Source organism: Chlamydotis macqueenii, chromosome Z (genome assembly GCF_036417535.1).
Source record: "Chlamydotis macqueenii isolate bChlMac1 chromosome Z, bChlMac1.mat, whole genome shotgun sequence".
Taxonomy (NCBI): domain Eukaryota; kingdom Metazoa; phylum Chordata; class Aves; order Otidiformes; family Otididae; genus Chlamydotis; species Chlamydotis macqueenii.
The window spans coordinates 42,420,928-42,443,058 of NC_141593.1; the positions used below are offsets into that span (position 1 = coordinate 42,420,928).

Genomic DNA, 22,131 nt, shown 5'->3' on the forward strand with positions numbered 1-22,131 from the left:
TGCTTGAACTTCTTTTGATGCAGCCCAGGATGCAGTTGCCTTGCTGCTCTGCAAGCGCACTTTGCTGGCTCATGCTGAGCTTCTCATCCACCAGCAGTCCCAAGTCCTTCTCCTCAGGGTTGCTCTTGATTTATTCTCCACTCAGCCTGTATTTGTGCTTGGGATTGCCCCGACCCATGTGCAGGACCTTGCAGCTGGCCTTGTTGAAATTCATGAGGTTTTCACGGGCTGACCTCTCCAGCCTGTCAAGGTCCCTCTGGATGGCATTCCTTCCCTCCAGTGTGGAGACCAGACCACACAGCCTTAGCATGGTTTTCAGGCATAGAGGTGAGAATGACTGGCCTGTAGTTCCCCAGGTCATCCTTGTTTCCCTTTTTAAAAATGGCAGCTATGTTTCCCCTTTTCTAGTTGGCGGGAACCTCACTGGACTGCCAAGACTTCTCAAATATGAGATACAGTATCTTAGCAATCTCATCCACCGGTTCCCTCAGGACTATGGAGGCATCTCATCAGGTCCCATGGACTTGTGCACCTTCAGGTTCCTTAAGATGGTCCCAAACCTGATCTTCTACAGTGGGTGGTTCTTCATTCTCCCAGTCCCTGCCTTTGCCTTCTGCAACTTGGGTAGTGTGGCTAGAGCACTTGCTGGTGAAGGATGAGGCAAAAAAAAAGCCACTGGGTATCTCAGACTCCTCCATGCCCTGGGCATTCAGGTCTCCCATTTCCGTCCACAGAGGCTCTACATTTGCCCTAGTCTTCCTTTTACCCACAACGTACCTATAGAAGCTTTTCTTGTTGCCCTTAATGTCCTTGGCTAGACTTAATTCTATCAGGGCTTTAGCCTTCCTTACCTGATCCCTGGCTGCCCAGACAATCTCTCTGAATCCCTTCCAGGCTACCTGGCCTTGCTTCCACCCTCTCTAGGTTTCCTTTTTGTGTTTCAGTTGGTCCAGGAGCTCCTTTTTCACCAATGCAAGCCTCCTGGCGCTTCTGCCCGACTTCCTCTTTGTTCGGATGCATCACTCCTGAGCTTGGAGGAGGAGATCCTTGAATATCAACCAACTTTCTTGAGCCTTTCTTCCCTCCAGGGCTTTATCCCATGGTACTCTGCCAGTCAGATCCCTGAAGAGGCCAAAGTCGGCTCTCCTCAAGTCCAGCCTAGTGAGCTTGCTATGCGCCCTCCTCGCTGCCCTAAGGATCTTGAACTCTATCCTCTCACGGTCACGGCAGCCAAGGCTGCCCTTGAGCTCCACATTCCCCACCAACTCCTCCCTGTTGGAGAGAACAAGGTCCAGCATAGCACCTCTCCTCATTGGCTCCTCTGTCACTTACAGGAGGAAGTTATCATCCACAACAGTCCAGGAACCTCCTAGATTGCTCAGTCTGTTGTGATGAGGGTTTAGTGAATTTTTTTCCTTAAAAAGAAACTCCCAAATACCAAGACCACTTATTTGACAGCAAAACAGACAAGTGTTAAAAGATTTGTCCACTAGGACACAATTACTGTGTTTAGCTGAAGTGAATAAAATTATTTACCATGCAAAAAAAACTCCTTAAATCACAACAGGGAAAAAAAACCACAAAAATCTAATTTGCTGTTTAACTTGAGCAGGAAGTACTGTTTAACAATTTACAGGGCAGTGCTCCAACTGCCAAATTCCAATCTGACTGTATCAATAGCGTCAGGCTTTTTGTTCCTCCTCCTGTCACCCAAGTGTTAACTAATCTTCACCTCACGTCTGTGAATTAGGCAGACATTATTTTAGGGGCAGGTTTTATGCAGGTCAAGAAAGCAAACTGCTGGGAAGAACTCAGCAAACACATGCCAAAACTCAGTTCTAAGAAGAAACTCACATTTTAAATCTCATTCAGCCCAAAAAACAATGCCTATGATCCATAGGAGCGAGAATCCAGCTTTTGGAAACTCATTATATCACCATATAAAATTTGATATTCTGTGACAGAGGAAGTCTGTAACATAAAACCAACTCGTTATATTTGCAAACATGTCTTGCACGTAAGTTCTTGTGACAATCACAGAGAAAAGTCAGCTTCCCGACTGGAGTCAATGCTGTGGACAGCAGGTCTTCAGAAACCCAAAATTAAAAGCCACACTGACACCAGCAGTAACTGAAAAATCTTGCTCCACCTGGACAGCAAGTTTTTTAATGACAGCTACAAGAGATAGATTATTTTTTTTTGTTTGCCACAGAACATGTCTACATAAGTCATTCTCCACTTTAGAAACACGAAAGTTAAAGCTATTGTTTAAAAAAACAACAACAAAACAAAACAGAATGCAGAAATACCTGCAAGGAAGCTTTGAGCTAAATTATTTCAAGGCATATGTTTTGAGTGCATACTCTGAACTACGTACATGCATTTGATCTGGTTAATACCTTACACAGTAGTCTCCATAAACATATTCCTTGGAGGCATTACACAACAACTCCTTCAGCATTTGCTATCATCATAAATCAAGCTGCCAAGCACACTGAACGGACGTATGTGCTTTCTAACACCGACTCTATAAAAGCATAATGAGATGTTGCAACAGGAAAAGGAATAAAATGGCAAATAAATTGATGAGAGTAAACACTGGTTTCAGGACTGAAATCTAAGAAAAAAAAGGAGCTTTGCATTCACAAATACAGCTCTCACAAGGAGAAAAATATGAGCCACCACATCGGAAAATCAGCTCCCAAGAACAAAACCAACTGGAAACAATGCAAGCTGGGAGAGTAAGATTTATACACATAGAACACATAGAAACCAGCAGAAACAAGCCCTATTTCACGACTAACTCAAACCTCACCGCAAAGAAAAGGAGTAGTTCTGCCCTGCATGCTCCTACTGCTTCCCACCATGCCAGTAGTGCAGCACAAGACATATTTTGATTATCTGTTGTTCATTTCTTAATTATATCTGGAAGTTCCCATCCTCCTCCTCTACTTTAGCAAACATACGTCCCCATACACACACTTTCCTAGTAACATGCATCATCAATTCTTTTATCTCTTTGCACTCTTCTTCACCACTTTGAAATAATCTTCAGGAGAAAAGAAGCCATTTATACTAGCCACAAAAAGGCTTTTTATTCTAGGACATCAGAGTAATGCTAACTACATATTAGCAAGTGAGAAAAAGTTCATAAATAAGATCCCTAAGAAAATATTTCTCTTTCAGGTTGGTCTATGTGCTGCACACTCATGTATACTTCAGTAGAGGAGCACCAATTGAAGTAAGTCTAAAAGAATTTTCAAACCCAAATGGAGGAGATAATGCTCATTTAAACCTATTTCTCACTGAACTGAATTCCATTCAGAAATTACAGACTTTTCCTCATCCTCAATAAAGGGAAAAATACCCCAAACAACAACAGCACCAAAAAACCCCCCGCAAAACAAAACAAAAAAAACCCAGCTCTATTCCCAAAGAATGATCCTGGTAAAGATCAGGGATTCAATCTTGTTTCACACCCTCTGTTAAAAGCAATCTAGACTCTCTTTTTTTTTTTTTTTTTTTTGTGATGATGTGGTGCAGTTCAGCCTTCAAAACTGCAGAAACCACCAAAAATGTAAAGTTAACCATTTCTTACACTCTCAGCGGAAGAGAGAAGTTGACACCTGAGTAAGAAATTACTTTTACAGGCTCAGGGCAACAGCAAGTGGTTTTGAGAAAATAAGCCCTGTGCAGTTACAGGATTTTCATGACATTGTTATATTTAATTAAAACCCAAATAGTAGGCTGTGTAAAAAAAAACCAGAATCCTATGATATGAGAGTCTTAATTAAAAAATCTATACAGGTATATACAATGTACTTTCTGCTTTCCTTTTTGTCCATTCATTTTGCGATGAAGAGGTAGAAATGTTACAGCGGTTAACTCTTAAGCTACGCATGCTCTGAATTTCCACTCTTTGTGTGCTTTGTTCAGGTGGTTCTTTTTTTTTTTCTCCACCATGTAAAAATATATTTCAAACAGAGGTAGACTTGTAGATCTTTACTGTACCAGTTATGAGTAAGCAGACTGATTTATCTTGCTAACTTAGTAACATCATGCTATGGCAAGTACAGTCGGGCACAAGGCAGTGCCTGCTTTTCCTTAAAGTCTTTTCAAAACTAGAAGATGCGACATTGTTTGGTTTAAAAAAAAAAAAACAAGAAAACAAAAAACCACACATATGCTTTTTTTTTTTCCACAGCAGGCTTTCTTCTCTCTCCACCCCCTCCACTGTCATTCCTTTTGAGCAGAGCCAGCTCTCCGCATACTGATAGGTATTTTGTCTCAGAAGGCTGTGCTGGGAATTGAAATTTTCCCAGACGGAGGGGATCCGAGAGCAGCTGTAGCCAGTCTTAAAAGACACTGAGAAACAGGACAGTGACGTGCTTCACATGTAATGTACAAAGCTTGGTCCCTCTCCTCAGTAAAACAAGATGTGAGCTGGGGAAGAATTACATAAATCCGAAGAAAATAACAAACTGCAAAAGCATGTCCTAGCAGTTAAATTAGAGCGATTACACGTATTGTTCTTCTGTTACACTCTTGAAAGAGACTATCATGGCTGTGTACATCCCAGAAACTACGAGTCCTGAATAACAACCATACAGAATATTGTTCTTCAGAAAATTGCTTACAGATTAGAAACAGCCCTTTTGCACTCCTGATTCCTTATCTGTTGTTACTAAGAGTTCAACATAAGCTCTCTTGATCTCTTCAGTCTATTTCTGTATGGATTTCCAGAAGCCAAATTTGCTAAATCTACATTAAGCCGTAAAAATTCAAGCAGATTTTTTTAAAAGCAGACTGGTGATAGGAGTGTTTTATACATACTCAGACTTAAAAGAATAGTTACAACAGCAATTTCCCAGGATTGCATTGCCTCAGTGAATGGTGAGTCCACAGGTATTTCAGGCTCTGACCACCTCCTACTTTCTATGCCCTCATCCTTAAAAGAGCACAGAGATAGTTCTACTAGAAAAGAAGGCAGAGTTAACTCAAAGTGGTTACCACACTGCCACCAACACTGATTTTAACATGGCAAGTATCTTACTGGTGTTATTAGTTTGGTACGAAACTAAATCAGTGGCATAATTATTCTATATTTTATCAACATAGAAATAAAACACAGTGAGCAGAGACAAACTGGAATTAAGATGGTTCTCAAATGTTACTCGAGAGTTGCTTTTAGTAAGGTATCCAGATTGCAAAAGTTTGTTCCTGTATAGATTTATTCTCTAACTAGAAGAACGATGATTTCTCCCTGAAAAAGAGGCGTTTTTAAGGCAGACCATTCACTCTCACATCAACTGAAAGCACTTTCATTTTTCTTTAAGAACAACAACAAGAACTAAAACAAAACTCCGCTTATCACTCAAAGATCTGTCTGATTAGTTAGATAGTTTGTATTACCTGTAAAGCAAGTTGAGAGACTCAGGGTCTGGATTTGCATTCATGCTTCCTGGACTAGGCAAATATTTGCTGCCAATCCCGATGGGGTAAATAAAGCTCAGTTCAAGGACCAAGCTTCCTATAACCAGAAAGGGTGAATTCATTACTCGCCTCCTAGGAATCCTAGATTCCACTGGAATCCATGAAGCCGAAAAAAAAGGATACATGTGTGCCTCTGTGTGTATACAAATATGCATGTATGTATGCATGTATAAATATACAACACAAACTTATTCATGGACATACATACATATACAAAAAAAAAGTACTCAGAAACAGTCTTTTCTTACATTCCACATTACACTGTTAAATAACCTCTGATCCTGGACAGCTTTTTCAGATCAAGGTCCTTAGGGAGGGGAACTAAGCTTTCCCTCTCTTCCCTGCCACATCAGGGACATTCCTAAGTTAGAGTGGATGAATCCACGCCAGCTTGGCTGATGGCATCTTTTGAGCTGGACGCAGTACTCCAGGTGGGGTCTCACGAGAGCAGAATAGAGGGGCAGAATCACCTCCCTCACCCTGCTGGCCACGCTCCTCTTGATGCAGCCCAGGATGCGGTTGGCCTTCTGGGCCACAAGAGCACATTGCCGGCTCACGTTGAGCTTCTCGTCCACCAGCACTCCCAAGTCTTTCTCCTCGGGGTTGCTCTTGATTTATTCTCCACTCAGCCTGTATTTGTGCTTGGGATTGCCCCAACTCACATGCAGGACCTTGCACTTGGCCTGGTTGAACTTCATGAGGTTCGCACAGGCGAACTCTCCAGCCTATTAAGGTCCCTCTCAATGGTATCCCTTCCCTCCAGTGTGGCAACCGCACCACACAGCTTGGTGTCATTGACAAACTGCTGAGGGTGCACTCTATCCCACTTTCCATGTCACTGACACAAAGATGTTAAACAGGGCCGGGCCAAATACCGACCCCTAAGGAGCACCACTCGTCACTGGTCTCCACCTGGGCATGGAGACGTTGACCACAACTCTTTGAGTGTGGTCATCCAGCCAATTCCTTATACACTGAGTGGTCCATCCACCAAATCCATGTCTCCAGTTTAGAGTCAAGGATGTTGTGTGGGACAGTGTCAAATGTTTTGTGCAGCTCCAGGTAGATAATGTTAGTTGGTCATCCCTTGTCCACCAATGCTGTAACCCCATCATAGAAGGCCACCAAATTGGTCAGGCAGAATGTGCCCTTACTGAAGCCATGTTGGCTGTCATCAGTCACCTCCTTATTTTCCATGTGCCTTAGCATGGTTTCTAGGAGAAACCATGTGCCAGTTCCAGTTTGCTCCATGACCTTGCAAAATACAGAGGTGAGACTGACCAGCCTGTAGGTCTCTGCATCTTCCTTTTTTCTTGTTTTAAAAATGGGGGCTATGTTACGCCTTTTCTAGTTGGCGGGAACCTCACTGGACTGCCAAGACTTCTCAAATATGAGATACAGTGTCTTAGCAATCTCATCCACCGGTTCCCTCAGGACTATGGAGGCATCTCATCAGGTCCCATGGACTTGTGCACCTTCAGGTTCCTTAAGATGGTCCCAAACCTGATCTTCTCCTACAGTGGGTGGTTCTTCATTCTCCCAGTCCCTGCCTTTGCCTTCTGCAACTTGGGTAGTGTGGCTAGAGCACTTGCTGGTGAAGGATGAGGCAAAAAAAAAGCCACTGGGTATCTCAGACTCCTCCATGCCCTGGGCATTCAGGTCTCCCATTTCCGTCCACAGAGGCTCTACATTTGCCCTAGTCTTCCTTTTACCCACAACGTACCTATAGAAGCTTTTCTTGTTGCCCTTAATGTCCTTGGCTAGACTTAATTCTATCAGGGCTTTAGCCTTCCTTACCTGATCCCTGGCTGCCCAGACAATCTCTCTGAATCCCTTCCAGGCTACCTGGCCTTGCTTCCACCCTCTCTAGGTTTCCTTTTTGTGTTTCAGTTGGTCCAGGAGCTCCTTTTTCACCAATGCAAGCCTCCTGGCGCTTCTGCCCAACTTCCTCTTTGTTCGGATACATCACTCCTGAGCTTGGAGGAGGAGATCCTTGAATATCAACCAACTTTCTTGAGCCTTTCTTCCCTCCAGGGCTTTATCCCATGGTACTCTGCCAGTCAGATCCCTGAAGAGGCCAAAGTCGGCTCTCCTCAAGTCCAGCCTAGTGAGCTTGCTATGCGCCCTCCTCGCTGCCCTAAGGATCTTGAACTCTATCCTCTCACGGTCACGGCAGCCAAGGCTGCCCTTGAGCTCCACATTCCCCACCAACTCCTCCCTGTTGGAGAGAACAAGGTCCAGCATAGCACCTCTCCTCATTGGCTCCTCTATCACTTGCAGGAGGAAGTTATCATCCACACAGTCCAGGAACCTCCTAGATTCCTTAAGACCTCCCGTGTTGTACCTCCATGTGATATTGGAGTGGTTGAAGTCCCCTACGAGGACCAGGCCTTGTGACTGCAAGGCTTAATGGTGAACTCTTTACCTGAAGAGTACCTATTACCATCACCTGTGTTTGTTCACTCTACTGAAAATAGTAGTTCTCTAAAGCTGATCTACAAACTTCAGTCAAGAGACTCTACAGGAGAAGCAATAATTTCAGAATGAATACTCTCAGCTAAACACTTCTCATAACAGTGAGAAAAGTGATATTAATGGCTAAAAGCCAAATTCTAGGAAGTATCAGCAATGTGAGAAAAATGCACAACAAAACCAGTTTGCAAGTAATTACAGCAGTAATCATACACACTGCTATTTAAGTAGGTACATTCACATTCTTCACAAAGGACTTCCATCCCTCTGGCAATGCCGCACTGTGTGTAGCACTGCTATGAAAGGCTAGTCCAACCTTCTGATGCCTCCCAGTGCTACTAGGTTTTGCAGGCCGAAGGCCAAGGTGCCACAAGATTTGTAATGCATTTAGAAATAAACGTCAACCATTTATGCTTACAAGAGTATAGAAATACATTTGGGAACATAAATATATCTGTTGCTGCAGCTTTTTCTTTTCACTAAGTTTTAAAACGCTAGCATACAGAAGAAAAAGCCAGAGGTCAACCCAAGGTTGGTAACAATGATTTATAGAGGGGGTAGAGGTTGTATTCAGAAGTGCTGCTACTTCCAGCTTCTAATATTTCACATATTGTACAATTAATGCTTTAATGTGCATTCAATGTCCATTTTCTAAATATTACACAATGATACACAAATTAAATGTTTTACCATAACAACACTGACTGTAGGCCCATGAACTGGAATATTCGGGCAACCTTATCCTCTTGCAGAGAGTGTCTTGGTAAACCACAGTCTCACAGAGAACTGTGGGTAGAAAAGGCCTTACCTTCTCTTCCTGATGTACCCTGTAGGCATTTTCCATCTGAAGGCTGTGCAAGGACTGGATTTTGTCGATCTGCTGTTGCTGCTTCTCTAGCTCCCCTTGGAATTCATTCTTTTTGAGCTCCACGGCGCCCCTCTCCGCTGCTGCCCTGCGGACTTTGCCTTCCAGATCCATGATCCGACCCTGAGGAAGAGCAAATTAGCCAAAGCAAATAGAAATGCTTCTGCCTTGCCAGACTCTTCTCCAGTACATTCAAGGAATACCAAATTTCACATAACTAACAATGCTAATGTCAAAGTACTGGTGTCAGCCGTGTCACATCTCAGTTTTACATAAATTACCAGTACAGACTATTTTGTAGACACTATCAAAATTTCAAAGATAAGAGAAATGCAAAGCTGCCTCCGTACTCGAGCTTAAAAAGAAACACAAAACACCCTCACAAAAAAAAAACCAAAGTACCAATTTAGTTTTGCAGGATACTGTTTCTAAACATTTTGGACTAAATATCGCTCTTTGGCAGCAAGGAAGAGTACAAAGACATGTGAGGGGCACAGGGGGAAGAGGGGGAGTATCAACAGAATTTACCCAGATAGAAAGACCTGGGGATTCCAGATAGATTAAAAAATAGACATAACAAAAATTGTGCATCTTCCAAGACTCCAGGAAAATTGATCAAATCTTCTTACACCACAGCATGAAGTGTATTACTGCCCGCCTACTCTGCTTCTCTGCCACAGAAAGCGAGAGAACAGAGAGGAGGCATAGGATGGGGGCAGGGAAAAGACCTGCAGTTTAGCTAGAAGCACAAAGAAAAGCACTTATCGTTTCAGTCATAATAGCTGCAAAGTCTTGACAAGAAAGTAATGGGCTGACAGAGTGCTATAGAAGCTCCATCTGCGCCTTCAGCTATGTTTTGCTTTCATTCAGAGTGCATGACTACATAGAAGTGAAACGATTTTCAAGCTAACTAGCATGGTAGCTTATTTTCCTCACTATCATCTGCCTCACAGCCATGCAGCAAAGCTTCAGCTGTACCGACCCAGTTACTACCTGCAGGTAGCCACCATCCTGAGACTGCTGACTAAAGGGAAGATAAGGGACAACCAGAGTCCCTGAAGACAGGGCATCATATCCTCCACCTAGGGAAAGCTAAGACACACTTCTTAACCACATGGCCAGAGACACGTGTCCTGTTTGAACAGTGCTCACTCTGAGGTGAAACAGGAGTTCAATTCCTACAGCTGTCAACTGTACTAAAATCAGGCTCAATTACAAAGAGGACAAAAATTCAGTGAAAAAACTTGTGAGGAGCTCTCACCAGCCATGTTTTATCACCAGGTGGTTAGCTTTTAGGTTTCCCTGTTAAAAACAAACAAACAAAAACAAAAAAAAAGAACCATCTGGCACACATTGTCACAAACTAGAAACTTTATTCACATACTCCTCAACTTCAGAATGCATGCTCCAGAAAGGATTAAAATCTAAGATCAACAGCCACAGAAAATACTGTTACCATTAGAAAAACAGCAGACAAGGTAATTATTCCATGCAAGTTGTGTGGCCTCTTTAGGACAGGTTTCTAAGAAACACAAATTCCTTGTACTTGGTGGGAAAGCATGCATACCACCTTATGGGTATGTAAGGAAAAAAAAAAATGTCTCAGTGTACACTTAGGAACAAAAACAAGAGGATGGTATTTGCCACATCTGTAAACTGAAACAGCACAAGATAGCTGAATGCTTTGTGTAAGCAGAAGTAATAAGTACCACATAAGCAAGTCTTCAAGTTTTGGGTTCCCCTCATCCGCAAAACAAGCATTCCTCCCATCCTCCCCATCCCCCACTACTGATGAGCAACAACTGTAATATTTGTGAAATTTCCTAAAACAAGTTGAAGCTCCTGGACTACTACATGCAGGGGAAGCATCCTTCTCATTGTGGACCATTTATTAAACACACAAGTACAAAACGACATGCAGAGCAATAGGAAAGTTACCTGCAGATCCACGCTGCGAGAACTTGCAATCCAGTAATTGAAACTCAAAACAACAATGCACGCCACGAGCGCAGCCACGAGAAGAGGTGGAGACTTCATCCCTCGGCAGCTGCTTCCTAGCCCTACCATTTCAAGAAAAAACAAACCCAAAGAACCACAACAGTGTGGAAACCTGCAAATTAAAATAGACATGTTATATTGCATCCTCCACTACAGCTATTTTACACACACAGTGAAACCTTTACTGCAATAACACAACAGCTGTCAGCTGAAGGGACTACACCAAGCAAGGAAGGCATATGCTCTAGGTATCTCCATCTGAAGGATGAAGAAAGGCCATCTCGTGCTATTAGTTTGTACATAAAGCTTCAAATGGACTTGAGGGGGAACTCTTGAATATTCCTAACAATAGAAACAAAATCTGCAATAAACAGAACAAACTAGCCATCCTTTCATCATACAGTCCACCCAAAAAGCTAAATAGACAACACTGGTTACAAACAGAGGATAGATTCCTTGTTATCTCATTTAGTCAGACAATAAACTTAGTCTCGCTGTTTCAGGGGTAATTTGCACTTTGCTTCCCCAAACTTCCGAAGTTTCTGCTTATCCCGCTGACAATAATATTTTAACTTTTTGCTTCCAAACCTGTGAATAAATAAATCCCAAATTACTTTAAGGAAAATAAAAAAATAAAAAAAAAATAAAAAAAATAAGATGCTTTGTTGATTTCAACAGTAAATCATATTAAGCAATGTTTGTTTTGATCCTCAGCTGCTTTCTCTGCTCCTAACAGAAAATAAATAACCTCGCTTTAATGAACGAGTAGTACAAAGGGTATTACTGGTTGCTATTGAGACTTGGGTTGTTTCTGTGCAACAGCCCATCTTAACAGAAAAGAGGGGGCAAGGGGCAATTGTCTTTGAACCAGGCCATGTTCATCCTATGGGATGACAAAATCTGGTCTTAATGAGTGCAACAGTATCTAGCTCAATGAATCTTCAAAATCCACCAGAAATCCTGGATATAGTTTGTAATAGATTGCTGTCGTGTAAACCGAGATCAACTTTTCTTCTTTTTGCACTCCTGCAGACAAAAGTCAACAAAAATAAGCACAGAAGATCAAACAAACAGCAAACACAAATGCATCATAAGACACTAACTAAATCTGAAATGGGTAAATTTACTATTAATACATTGCACAGTCTCTCAAGGTGCATGCCCTCAAATAAACCAACTTCTTTCCTGTGGATGCAATTCACAGGTTGTGAAGTATTTAAAAATTAATAAATGGTAGCAACTTACAAAGGGTTTACATGTGGACATACACCGTAGTCACAGCGGAAGAAGGTGATGCCAGCAGTTAGCAGGGCCAGAAATGCTGATTCTTCTGTATGTCCAGCACTTAAGCCCTTCAACAGCTCACCTACACCTAAGTGTGCACATGCACCCTCTGCAAAATCCTCTCCTTGTGTGCAATTTAAGATAAAACCCGGCTTCATCTTTTCTCAACAGGGAGTGCACAATACTGCCAGACTGGTGAAGGTTTCAAATCTATTTGTTAATTTGAAAAGTTTTTTAATTTGTTTATATTTGGGGATGGGGTATATACGGAGCCTAAGACTAAAGTGTGGCTTCCTGAAAATGCTGCCTCTTTGTGCACTTACACACACAAAAAACCACAACCCCCCCAAAAAACAAAAAAGTGCACGTAGCTGCACAGGTCCAACACACGAGGCCCAAGTTTCTGGCCTAAGCATATCTCAGCTATGGTGCAAACTGACACATTCAGCACAGCTCTAGTGGACATCCACGCGCCCACATACCACTGAGGTAAGGTCAACAGAAAAAGCAACGGCATGGGGACAAACCATGCATTTTTGTGGTACAGCAAAAAAATCAAGATGAAATCAAGACTAAAACACACACAGAGATATGCACAAATTTCAAATACAAAGCTAAGAACTGCAGAAACACGTGCATTTTGCAGCCATCTTTCTGATTCTCTTCCCTATCCTTCTGGGAGGTACGAGAGTGAACAAGTGGCTGCACAGGACTTGTTTGCTGACTGAGGTTAAACCATGACAGCAAGCAAGAAAGCGTTGATTTCACTAAAGCATGTTTGACTTCAATATATTGTTCTCTCTAGAAAATCCAGCGTTGTTTGTCCTTACATAATTTATGTTAATTGGGAATATATTTTTATATTCAACAGAAGGAAAGTCAAAAGGAAGAGGAGAGAAAACACACAAAAGGATCTTCCATCTGAACAGTGCAGATACAAAACGTTAGCTCAGCTGCAATTTTTATATTCCCTCTCACATCAGTTTAAAAATAAAAGCTATCTCACTTTCTATCATTGATACATATACGCTCACATTTTGGAGCAAAGATAAGCAAAACAGCTCAGTAAGTACATTTACATGGAAATGTGTTTGTACAGGCCATTTTAGAATCATAGAATCATAGAATGGTTAGAGTTGGAAGGGACCTTCAAAGGTCATCTAGTCCAACACCCCAGAAAACATCTGGTTTGGCACAGTTATTTGAGCTGAAAATAAAATACGTTTCTGATTTTATGGGTAAGAAAGCGATTTTACTGAACGTGAAGGAATCGTCTTTCACGGATGTTTACTGCAGATGTGAAAACGAGATGCTGTATCACAGGCATAATGCTCTACATTTGGTAGAGCATAGAATTCCTGACTTCTGAACAGCAGATTTCATCCTTCCACTTTGCCAGCTTAGCAGTGCTTCATTGAGAGGGAGATGTTTTAGACTCTGCGATATTCAAACAAATTAACATACAGCATACTTTTATTTCCTATATTAATATACTATCAGTCTGAGCAATTCCTTCTTTTACTGTACTCAGCTGAAGCAGGATAGCTGGTATCTAGCAATCTTCCGCTAGAGATAATTATCAACCGTGCCAACTAAGTCTCAAGAATAAAACGTCAGAGGCAAAGACAGAGCAAAACAATTTGTGCATTTCAGACTCCCAGAAGGAAAGCCAAGTCTCTCTGTTCACAAGGTCAAGCTCTGCGTATTTGGACAAGATGTGCCGAGTGGGAGCAAGCAGAACTGATGAAGCGCACAGCCAGGGTGAGCAAAAGAGGTCCCTCATCCCCTGCCTGCCTACCGACCGACCGCCTCGTCCACCACCCACCACCGCATGGTACAAAGCCAGCGTAAGACAGAGTAGCATGTGAGGACCACGTGCAGCTGGAGCAACCACCGAAAAACAAAGATACATCTTACTTGGAGGTCTACGCCTCCAAGTGAGGCCAGACCCTTATGAAAACCCCTTTGAAAAGGCGGGGCCATAACCAGAGACAAAAAGGAAGAAAGAAAACAAGGACCCAAGGGCTACTGGACAGCACTGAGAGGACACACAACCCCATCCCGGCCATACTAGTCAACAGGTAACTGCTCTGCCCAGGCTGGGGAAATCTCCTCCCAGCGACGGACGCCCCCACAGATATACAATAGTACTATCCCCATCTTTTTAGGATTCCTCCCCCACTTCTAAGTAAAATTCTGGAAGAAATTACCAATTTTTTTTAGATATTGCCATGAAATTCCTATGTCTGACTGCCTGAATAAAAATATACCAGCTTTACCAAGCAAGCTAATCAAAACCTCTTGCATTGACAACAGTTAGTTACTTATACCCAGACACAACTAAATCAGACTAAAAGGCACTAGAAACTTGGTTTTATTTAAAACAAAACATAACAAAACAAAACCTTCACACTAAAAAAAGGTAATTCTTAAAAAAGTGAATCAGAGAGACAACACTTGTGCGCCCAGTCTTCCAAAAAAAAGGTGATGGTTTGGGGGTAGGTGGAAATGGAGTTAAATGAGTTAAAACCTTTCCTTTTTAGTTTTACATATAGTTAACATACAATAGTGATCATCCCTGAAAGATAAATCCAATTGTTGGTTCTCACTCACGGCTGGACATTACCCACCACTCACAGTTGCACGGCAAGAACCAGTTCGAGCTCGAGCAACCTTTTTGCTTTCAAGGGTACACCAGCTGCCTACAGGCGTCAGAAACCAGGTCTAATACATTATCACAAAATACAGCACACAGATTTCTTACCATCCTCTGCAGCTGTTTGCAGGTGTTTGGGGTGAAAACACTGGGGCTGGTTTATTCCCCAAGTTTGCAAGTCAAAAGAGGTCAAACAAACATTTTTCCAATGGAGATTTAAAGTTTGTACAATGAATTCAAACCTGCTGACCACAAGCTTTCTGAATACCTTTCACAGGAATCCACAAACGGCAGGCTGAAAGAAGAAACACAACAAAAAACTCCTGAAACTTTTAGCAACAACCACTTTTCAAACTTCCTTACTTTGGACGACTGACTCCCTTCAAAGTGGCAACCACCAAAAAAAAAAAAAAAGTCAAACACAGATGCTGCAGGATGTCACTGAGTCACTATTTGTTCAAACTATCAAGTTACACTTTTCACAGGTACGGGAAGGGGAGAAGGATGTATGGCACAACATGTTTAGCAGCTGCGCTCTTATCCACGTCAGGAATAACCATCATTTGACACTCAATCCAGATCTCAGGTCTTCCATTTCTAATGCATTTTAAACTACAAGTAACAGAGGAGAAGAGTATGAAAATACTGAAAAACGGTTATCTGTTTAGGTGGAGGGTGACTGTTACCCCTCCTCCACTAATTATTTTTCAAATTGGGAAGTGTCTCGTCTTTCAAATAAGCACTTTCCAAGCAGTTAATAACTAATCACCCACAACATCCTGCCCTTTATCTGATTAAAGAGAAACCCCATATTGGCGTGTAGCTAAAAAGATGCCAGAGGTTAAGGTATGTATCTGTTCTGATGAAGGAAGCTAGGTAGCCAAAGGTAACTTGACAGAATCTTCTAAAATAACCACACAAGGCTTCCAGACATGCTGCCTAGGTGTACTTGTAGACAATACTACTACCATCTGAAAATACTGGGTAGGGAAACAAAATTGAACAAGCAAACTTATACACCAGAAGGATTTCAACAGTTTGTCAGATTGCTCATTTCTTTTCAGGAAAATTGTTTGTTCTGGATATTTTTTCCATACAACACAATCTGTCTTGTTAGGATCACAATTACAAGGACACCCACTTGATCTTAAAAGAAGACAAGAGGGAACGGAGTACCATAAGTTTAGATATGTGGTGAGAAAACCACAGAATTGCTACCATCCACCCCACCCACTTGTGACACTACGCATATGGTTTCACTGTAAAACACACAAACCTCCCCCTAGGGAAAAAAAAAACAAAAAAAAAACAAAAAAAAAAAAAAATCAACATTGCAAACAGTTCTTGATGAGCAAAGTGCTGTTAAGGTGTAAGATGAAGGGCCACTTAAGAAGACTCAAACCAAGAGCAACGTTAATTAAAAACCCGCGCATGGCTAATCAAAAACCTGATCAGCTACTCCCATCTTCAAGATGACAAGGGAAGCCAAGAAAGCAAAGTAAGGTAAACCTCCTGGGTGCAGGAAACAAACCCAGTATTTATTGTGCATGCAACAGCTGAACCGAAATTTCTGAGGAGATGGGGCAAACGCTCCACCAAGCAGGGCTGGGAACGCCTCTGGAGGCATGAACTTGGGAAAAGCCACCCCAGCGAGGGCAAGAAGAGAGAGACCCCACAGCTCTGCCCGCCGGAGGGAAAGCGGGGAGCTGGCTGAAGCGGGGCCGGCTCCGAAGGAGGAGGGTGAAGAGCTTCAGGGCACAGCCCCGGTGGGAAGGGACCTCGACAGACCACCTGGCCTGACCTTTGCCGGGAAGGGGAGCCTGGAGGAGACCATCTCACACCCCACCTCCTTACGGGCTTTTAACATCATCATGATTTCTACCTCTGCTGTGAACATCCAGAGCTGGTGTGGGCTCAATACGCTTCCCTGTGCAAAAAAAAAAAAAAAAAAAAAAAAAAAAAAAAAAAATAAACAGGGAAGACTGACCGAAGAAGCAGCAGAGTAACAAAACTCTGTTAGCGTCAGGTCTGCCCTCAAGCTGAGCCCGGGCCAACCGCCCCGCCACCATCCCACCCCCGCTGCGGGCCGGACGTTCCCCCCCGCACGGAGCCGCCCGCGCCGCCGGCCTCACCGCCCGCCTCCCGCCGAGAGCAGCGGCCGCCGCCACCGGCTGCTGGAGCCGGCTGAGCCCGGCAGGACAGAGGCGGCCAAGCGGCGGCAGGCCGCGGCCCAGAGTCCCTCACGCCGTGCCGCCCGGGCCGGGTCGCCCGCCTCAGCCGCCGCAGAGGCCGCCGTGCGGGGGGACGGGACTCCCGGCAGCCCCGGCCCCGCGGGCAGCGGCGGGGGCCGCTCACCTCGCCTCCCCGCCGCTTCGCTCCCTTCCCCTCACCTCACCGCTCCGCGCCGAGCAGGAAGGCAGCGGCCGGTTCCGCGCCGCCCGCAGCCCCCGGCGCTCGCTGCGAAGGGAGAGCGGTGGCGGCCGTAGGCACCGTGGACAGGGCCGGGCCGGGCCGGACCGGACTGGGCCGGGCAGGGCAGGAAGTGCGGGCGTGGAGGAAGTCTGGCGGCCGTGGGGGCAGCCGTCGCCCAGCCCCGTCCCACCGACGCCTCCGCCCGAGGAGCGGCCGGGGTCTGGGCGGCGGCGGAGCCCCACAGCCCCGCCCGCTTGCGGCGACCCGCCGTGCAGCCGCTTCCCCCCGCTCCCCGCCGTGCCGGCCGCGGAGCCGGGGCAGAGCCCGCCACCAGCGATTGAGCCGGGGTGCGGGATCCCCGTGCTGAGCGCGGGCGCTGGAGGGCCTGGAAAGCGACGTGCGGGAACAGCTGGGTGTCCGAAACCGCTGAAATAGAGTGAAACAGGGCTCAGGAAGCCGGTTTTAATATTCGTGTTTGACAGCCGAATAGGTGAAGTGGGTATTTTCTTCGTTCAGAGATTTCAAAGGAAAAAAAAAGTGCGGCAGCGTGTTTCTTCCATGGTTATTGACCCAGCTGGATGCTTCCCACCATCCAGATCTGCACGTTGTTCCTGCCTGTTGGCTTTTGCAAGTGGAAGGCAGAGTGAAAGCAGAGTCTAAAAATTGCTGCATCAGCAGTTGTAGGCTATGGAAAATGTAAAAGAATTTACTAGCCTTCGGTAGAAGCTACTATTTCGACATCCTTAATGGCATGGTAGATTTAAAAAAAATTGACATTTCTGACTGAACAAAGAGCACGAACTTAAAAATGTAAGACCTGCAGTTCATCTTTTTTTTCATGGGACAGAACAGATGATTAATTATTTTTAATAATTCATACAATATCTTTGTCTAGATTAGAAACAGAAATTTTTCTTACATGTTCAAAGGTGCGTTGGGTCGCATCCCTCTTGTTGGGGAGATACGTGATTTCCCAAGTGGAGCTTTTTTCCCTTCTTTTTCAATTTTTAAGGAAAAGTGTATCCTTCTTCAGCAGCCTAGTACAGCCGAAGTCTGGAGTTATAATTTGACTAAAAACAAGGCTTCATATGTTTAGGGAACTGAACTCTTTGTTGAGATTTGTAAAAACAGCACGAGACTCAGAAAAGAGCTCATTCATCTTTCTCTGTAAGACAAGAAGACATTCAAAATAAACACCAATAAAAATATTCATTAGGAATAACTCTGCAGGCAGAAAAAAAAATGAGGACTGTCTGCAGATGGGACCACCAATTGACTGATTCTGCCCTGCTTGGTTTCAGGCAGCCAAACATTCTGCAGACATTCTTTTCGCTGTCTCATGAAGTTGTCTTGAGGTGAGACAGTTCTGTCCACAAGACTGAGGCCGGGGGGAAACATTTAGCTATGGAAATAACTGACAAGTCTCAAAACCTTATTACGTCAAAGCCTATCTTTAATGGGGAGAGTGAAGGTTTTGTTAAGTCCAGCAGTATGGATCCAATGAGGAAAAATTAACTTCAGTTAAAAAAATACGGCACTATGCAGCTTGAAAAAAAGTGATTAGAAGAACGTTTAAACACATTGATGGTGACAAAACTAATGCAAAATATTTATTAGCGCTCATCACTTAACAGTGTTTCAGAAAACATCAGTAACTGATAGTGACAGAGAGGAAGTTGTGAAAAGCTCAGATGCTGCAGAGCAATGGTTCTTACGTAAAAAAAGAAAAACCCAGCTGCTCTATTTAATATTCATAGCCATCACTTATTTCCCTATTAATTAATAATTTAAACTATAACCAATCTTGCACAAAAATTAGTAGAGCATACAACATTAATTAAAATGTATCTTTATTTTAAAAATTAATAGCCATGTATTTTAACAGAGAACTAACAAAAATACAAGTTTTGTCTTTAAATGTAGACGTGGTAAAGCAAATAATTCTTGAAAGAAAACCAGCCCTTTTGTTTTAGAAGAACAAAATGGATCTCATACAGCAGCCAGACCACACAGCATGGTTTCCTGTTTGCTATATATTCACAAAGCTACGATAGTCTTTCAGAACTGTGTTTTAAAGCTGCTGTGAAGCCAATAGGAATGTACATCTACATACATTAAACTGCAGAGGAGCTGAGGATTTCAGCAAGATCTCTTGGCACCAGCGCTAGAAGCAGTACACTTGACGAGGGATTGTTTATATGGGCTTCACAAGACACTGTGACCCTCAACACAGGGCAGAGCTGGCCTTCAGAAGGAAGCCAGGTTTGTACTTGGAAGCACTACGTGCTAGGACAGAGTGTTAGTCACTCACTGCTGCCAAAATACTGCGTCTGAAGAGCATGATCTAGAAGGAGAGCAGTTTGCAGAAGTCTGCTGAAGGTGGATCGCCTGCATAATTTGTATCTGTACCTGAGGTATTTTTGAAAATCAAAACTACTGTTTAAAATGAAGTAAGAAAATCAGATGTGCTTTGAGAAAGAGGGATTAAAGCATACAAGTCTGTATAATAACAGTTCTTTATCGTTAGATTAACTGGAACTGCAGCAGTAGATGTGTGATCACTGACATAGATAGATATACACACACAGCTGTCACAGCACTGAAACTGGGATACATTCATGTGCAAAAATTGAAAGTCAGCAAATAAGTGAATGTTAAAGGAATAAATAATCTTTTATTGACATCAGAAACATTAAAAAGGATGGTAGTGCGATTTTTTTTAGCATTGAGAGTTATCCCATGAAAGATAACATTATTCAGCAGATGCGTTTATCGTACGAATTTTGTCATGTTGCTAGGACTCTCCACAGAAACTTCGTTATAAGCAGTAGGTTTTGATAGATGTTGAAATGTCCCTAAAAATAAAACACCTGACGTACAAAATACTTTGCAGTTAATGCTGTGGAAATAGTACATCTGTTTTTTTTCTGAACGAATAAATCAGGAGATTTAATGCACGTGAAAGACTGTTCTGAGCTGTGGGCATACTATGTCTCCAGGGGGTGACTGACATATAATTGCTTGACATGTACAAATGTCAGTTTTTAGATATTACCATTCTAGTGTTCTGTGTCTGTGCTTTATGTGGTGTTCCTGATATCTCCATGAATGAACAATGATAAAACCCCCCAATACCTCTTTCTCTTTTCTATTTTAGAAAAGATCTTCTAATTTTGCTTTCTGCTTTTTTTCATTAACTGAAGTACAAGGATGCTAATTATTTACCTTTCTAACTCACAGGGAAAGAGCTATAGCGTTTTTAAGCATCCTGTTGTGACTGCTACGAGAGGATAAGTGAAGCCCAGCCCCCTGAATAAGCTGTGCTTGATTAGCTCAGACCCTTCTGAAAGTTTTTTTAGTTAATTACCTCAGTGGCTTGAATGTAGAGTACAACTCAGACCCAGAAAGTGTTTTCTTTTCTGTGACTCCATGCAATTTTGCATGTTACCTGAATTCCTGAGTGCCTGTAAAATGGACTGTAACTGTAAGATCTGTTGATCATGCAAGCAGCCGATATCTCCTTTGATCTGCACTGTTTAGACATGTGTGAGAGATGTGGATGTAGCCTTTACTTCAAATTCCATAGTTTTCTGCCTACTTGTGAGGAAGTGCATTTTTCAAGTCACACTACCTTGCAGTCGGAAGAGAAAAATAAATGTCTTACTATTCCTTGCATAAGTAGTTTAATAATCTTGATCCTGAGGAGTTCACTCACAAATTGTTGGCGTTTTTTTCCCCTGACCTTGTCTGTGGTTGTTTGTACGTACATACAAATGCACAGGTAATGCCTAACTGCTGTAACCAAATTTCCCCGGGTACACTAGAACATTCTTATTTGAATATAGACACTCCTACAGATTGTTAGATGTGAGCTCCACCTCTCTTGTCACCTCTCCAATACTACAGAAACACCGCCTCTTCATCTTTAAAAGATATTTTAAAAGTTGTTCTAACTGCATTGGTCAGGCAAGAAAGCATTGTTCTGGCTGAGAGAGAACAGATTTTAAGAACTTTCATTGGAATGCCATGCCTGCCATTTGTTCCCATGCAGCCCCGGGGCAAGTAATTGAAAATCTTAGATTTGAACATGAGTATCTGTCTCATAGTCAGGGAGATGATACAGAGCTGGTGTGGAGTGAGTTTTGTCAATCAGTTTTCACTTTTTTATATATATTAGTAGCACCCCTGGATATTTAAGAAATGAAAATAAAAATAAAATACTTACATACCATGTTAACTATTACCCTTACAACCTTGTAGGTCATGTGTATTCTACCTTTTAAAACTCCTTGAACTGGTAGTATTTCAGAGGATATTTCATGTCTGTACTGGAACCAAAGGACTGACAAGAATTTGGGTTTTTCTGGAAGCTTTCACAGTGGTGGTAGTAGTTGAAATTTTCTGCTCTTTCTTCTCATTATGAAAACACAATACGTACATATAAAAAGATCAGCCGCGAGAGCTAACGAGAAAAGACAATGTTTTACAGTTACAGTGATTTCTAAATGCTGAAGAACTATAATTCCAACTTGTGGCCTAGATGAAGCAAGATTTAGGGCATTATTTTAAATTCATCTTTTTGGTCACACGAAATAGTATCATAGCGATAAACTTGTTCTTACTGTCGAGGTTGAATGTGTCTAAATACACAGCCCTCCTCCTACCCCTCTCCTCATCCCTCAACCCTCCTAAAAAAAAAACAAAAAAAAAACAAAGAGAAAGGATTACATTACAGAGAAATTAAATGTAAGAGACATTGTGTTGAAGAAGATCCTCATTTTTAGACCCTTCAGTAAAATCCTGTCCCTCCCAAAGCCAAAAAAGTGTAGTCACTCACTTGTTAAAGGCCAAGCTTTTACCTTGTGTCTTTTCTAGTCAGAACATCTTTTTGGGATCAATGGGAAAAAGATCCTAAAAGACCAAGCATAAAAAACAGTGCTTCACTGTGTTA

General features: G+C 42.7%; 1 protein-coding gene across 3 annotated transcripts in view; it reads right to left on the bottom strand.

Annotated features, from left to right (window-relative positions):
- GOLM1 (golgi membrane protein 1) overlaps positions 1–17,426 on the bottom strand; it is a 37,668-nt gene extending 20,242 nt beyond the window's left edge. The window contains exons 1-3 of one of the 3 annotated variants that reach the window (XM_086771147.1): positions 17,159–17,426; positions 10,769–10,940; positions 8,774–8,953 (exon numbers count right to left, since the gene is read on the bottom strand). In XM_086771147.1, coding sequence (XP_086627273.1) covers positions 8,774–8,953; positions 10,769–10,897 — 309 coding nt within the window. In that variant the 5' untranslated portion in view covers positions 10,898–10,940; positions 17,159–17,426. The other 2 variants (XM_086771148.1, XM_086771149.1) reach the window with 2 other exon arrangements.
- Between the last annotated feature and the right edge of the window lie 4,705 nt (positions 17,427–22,131).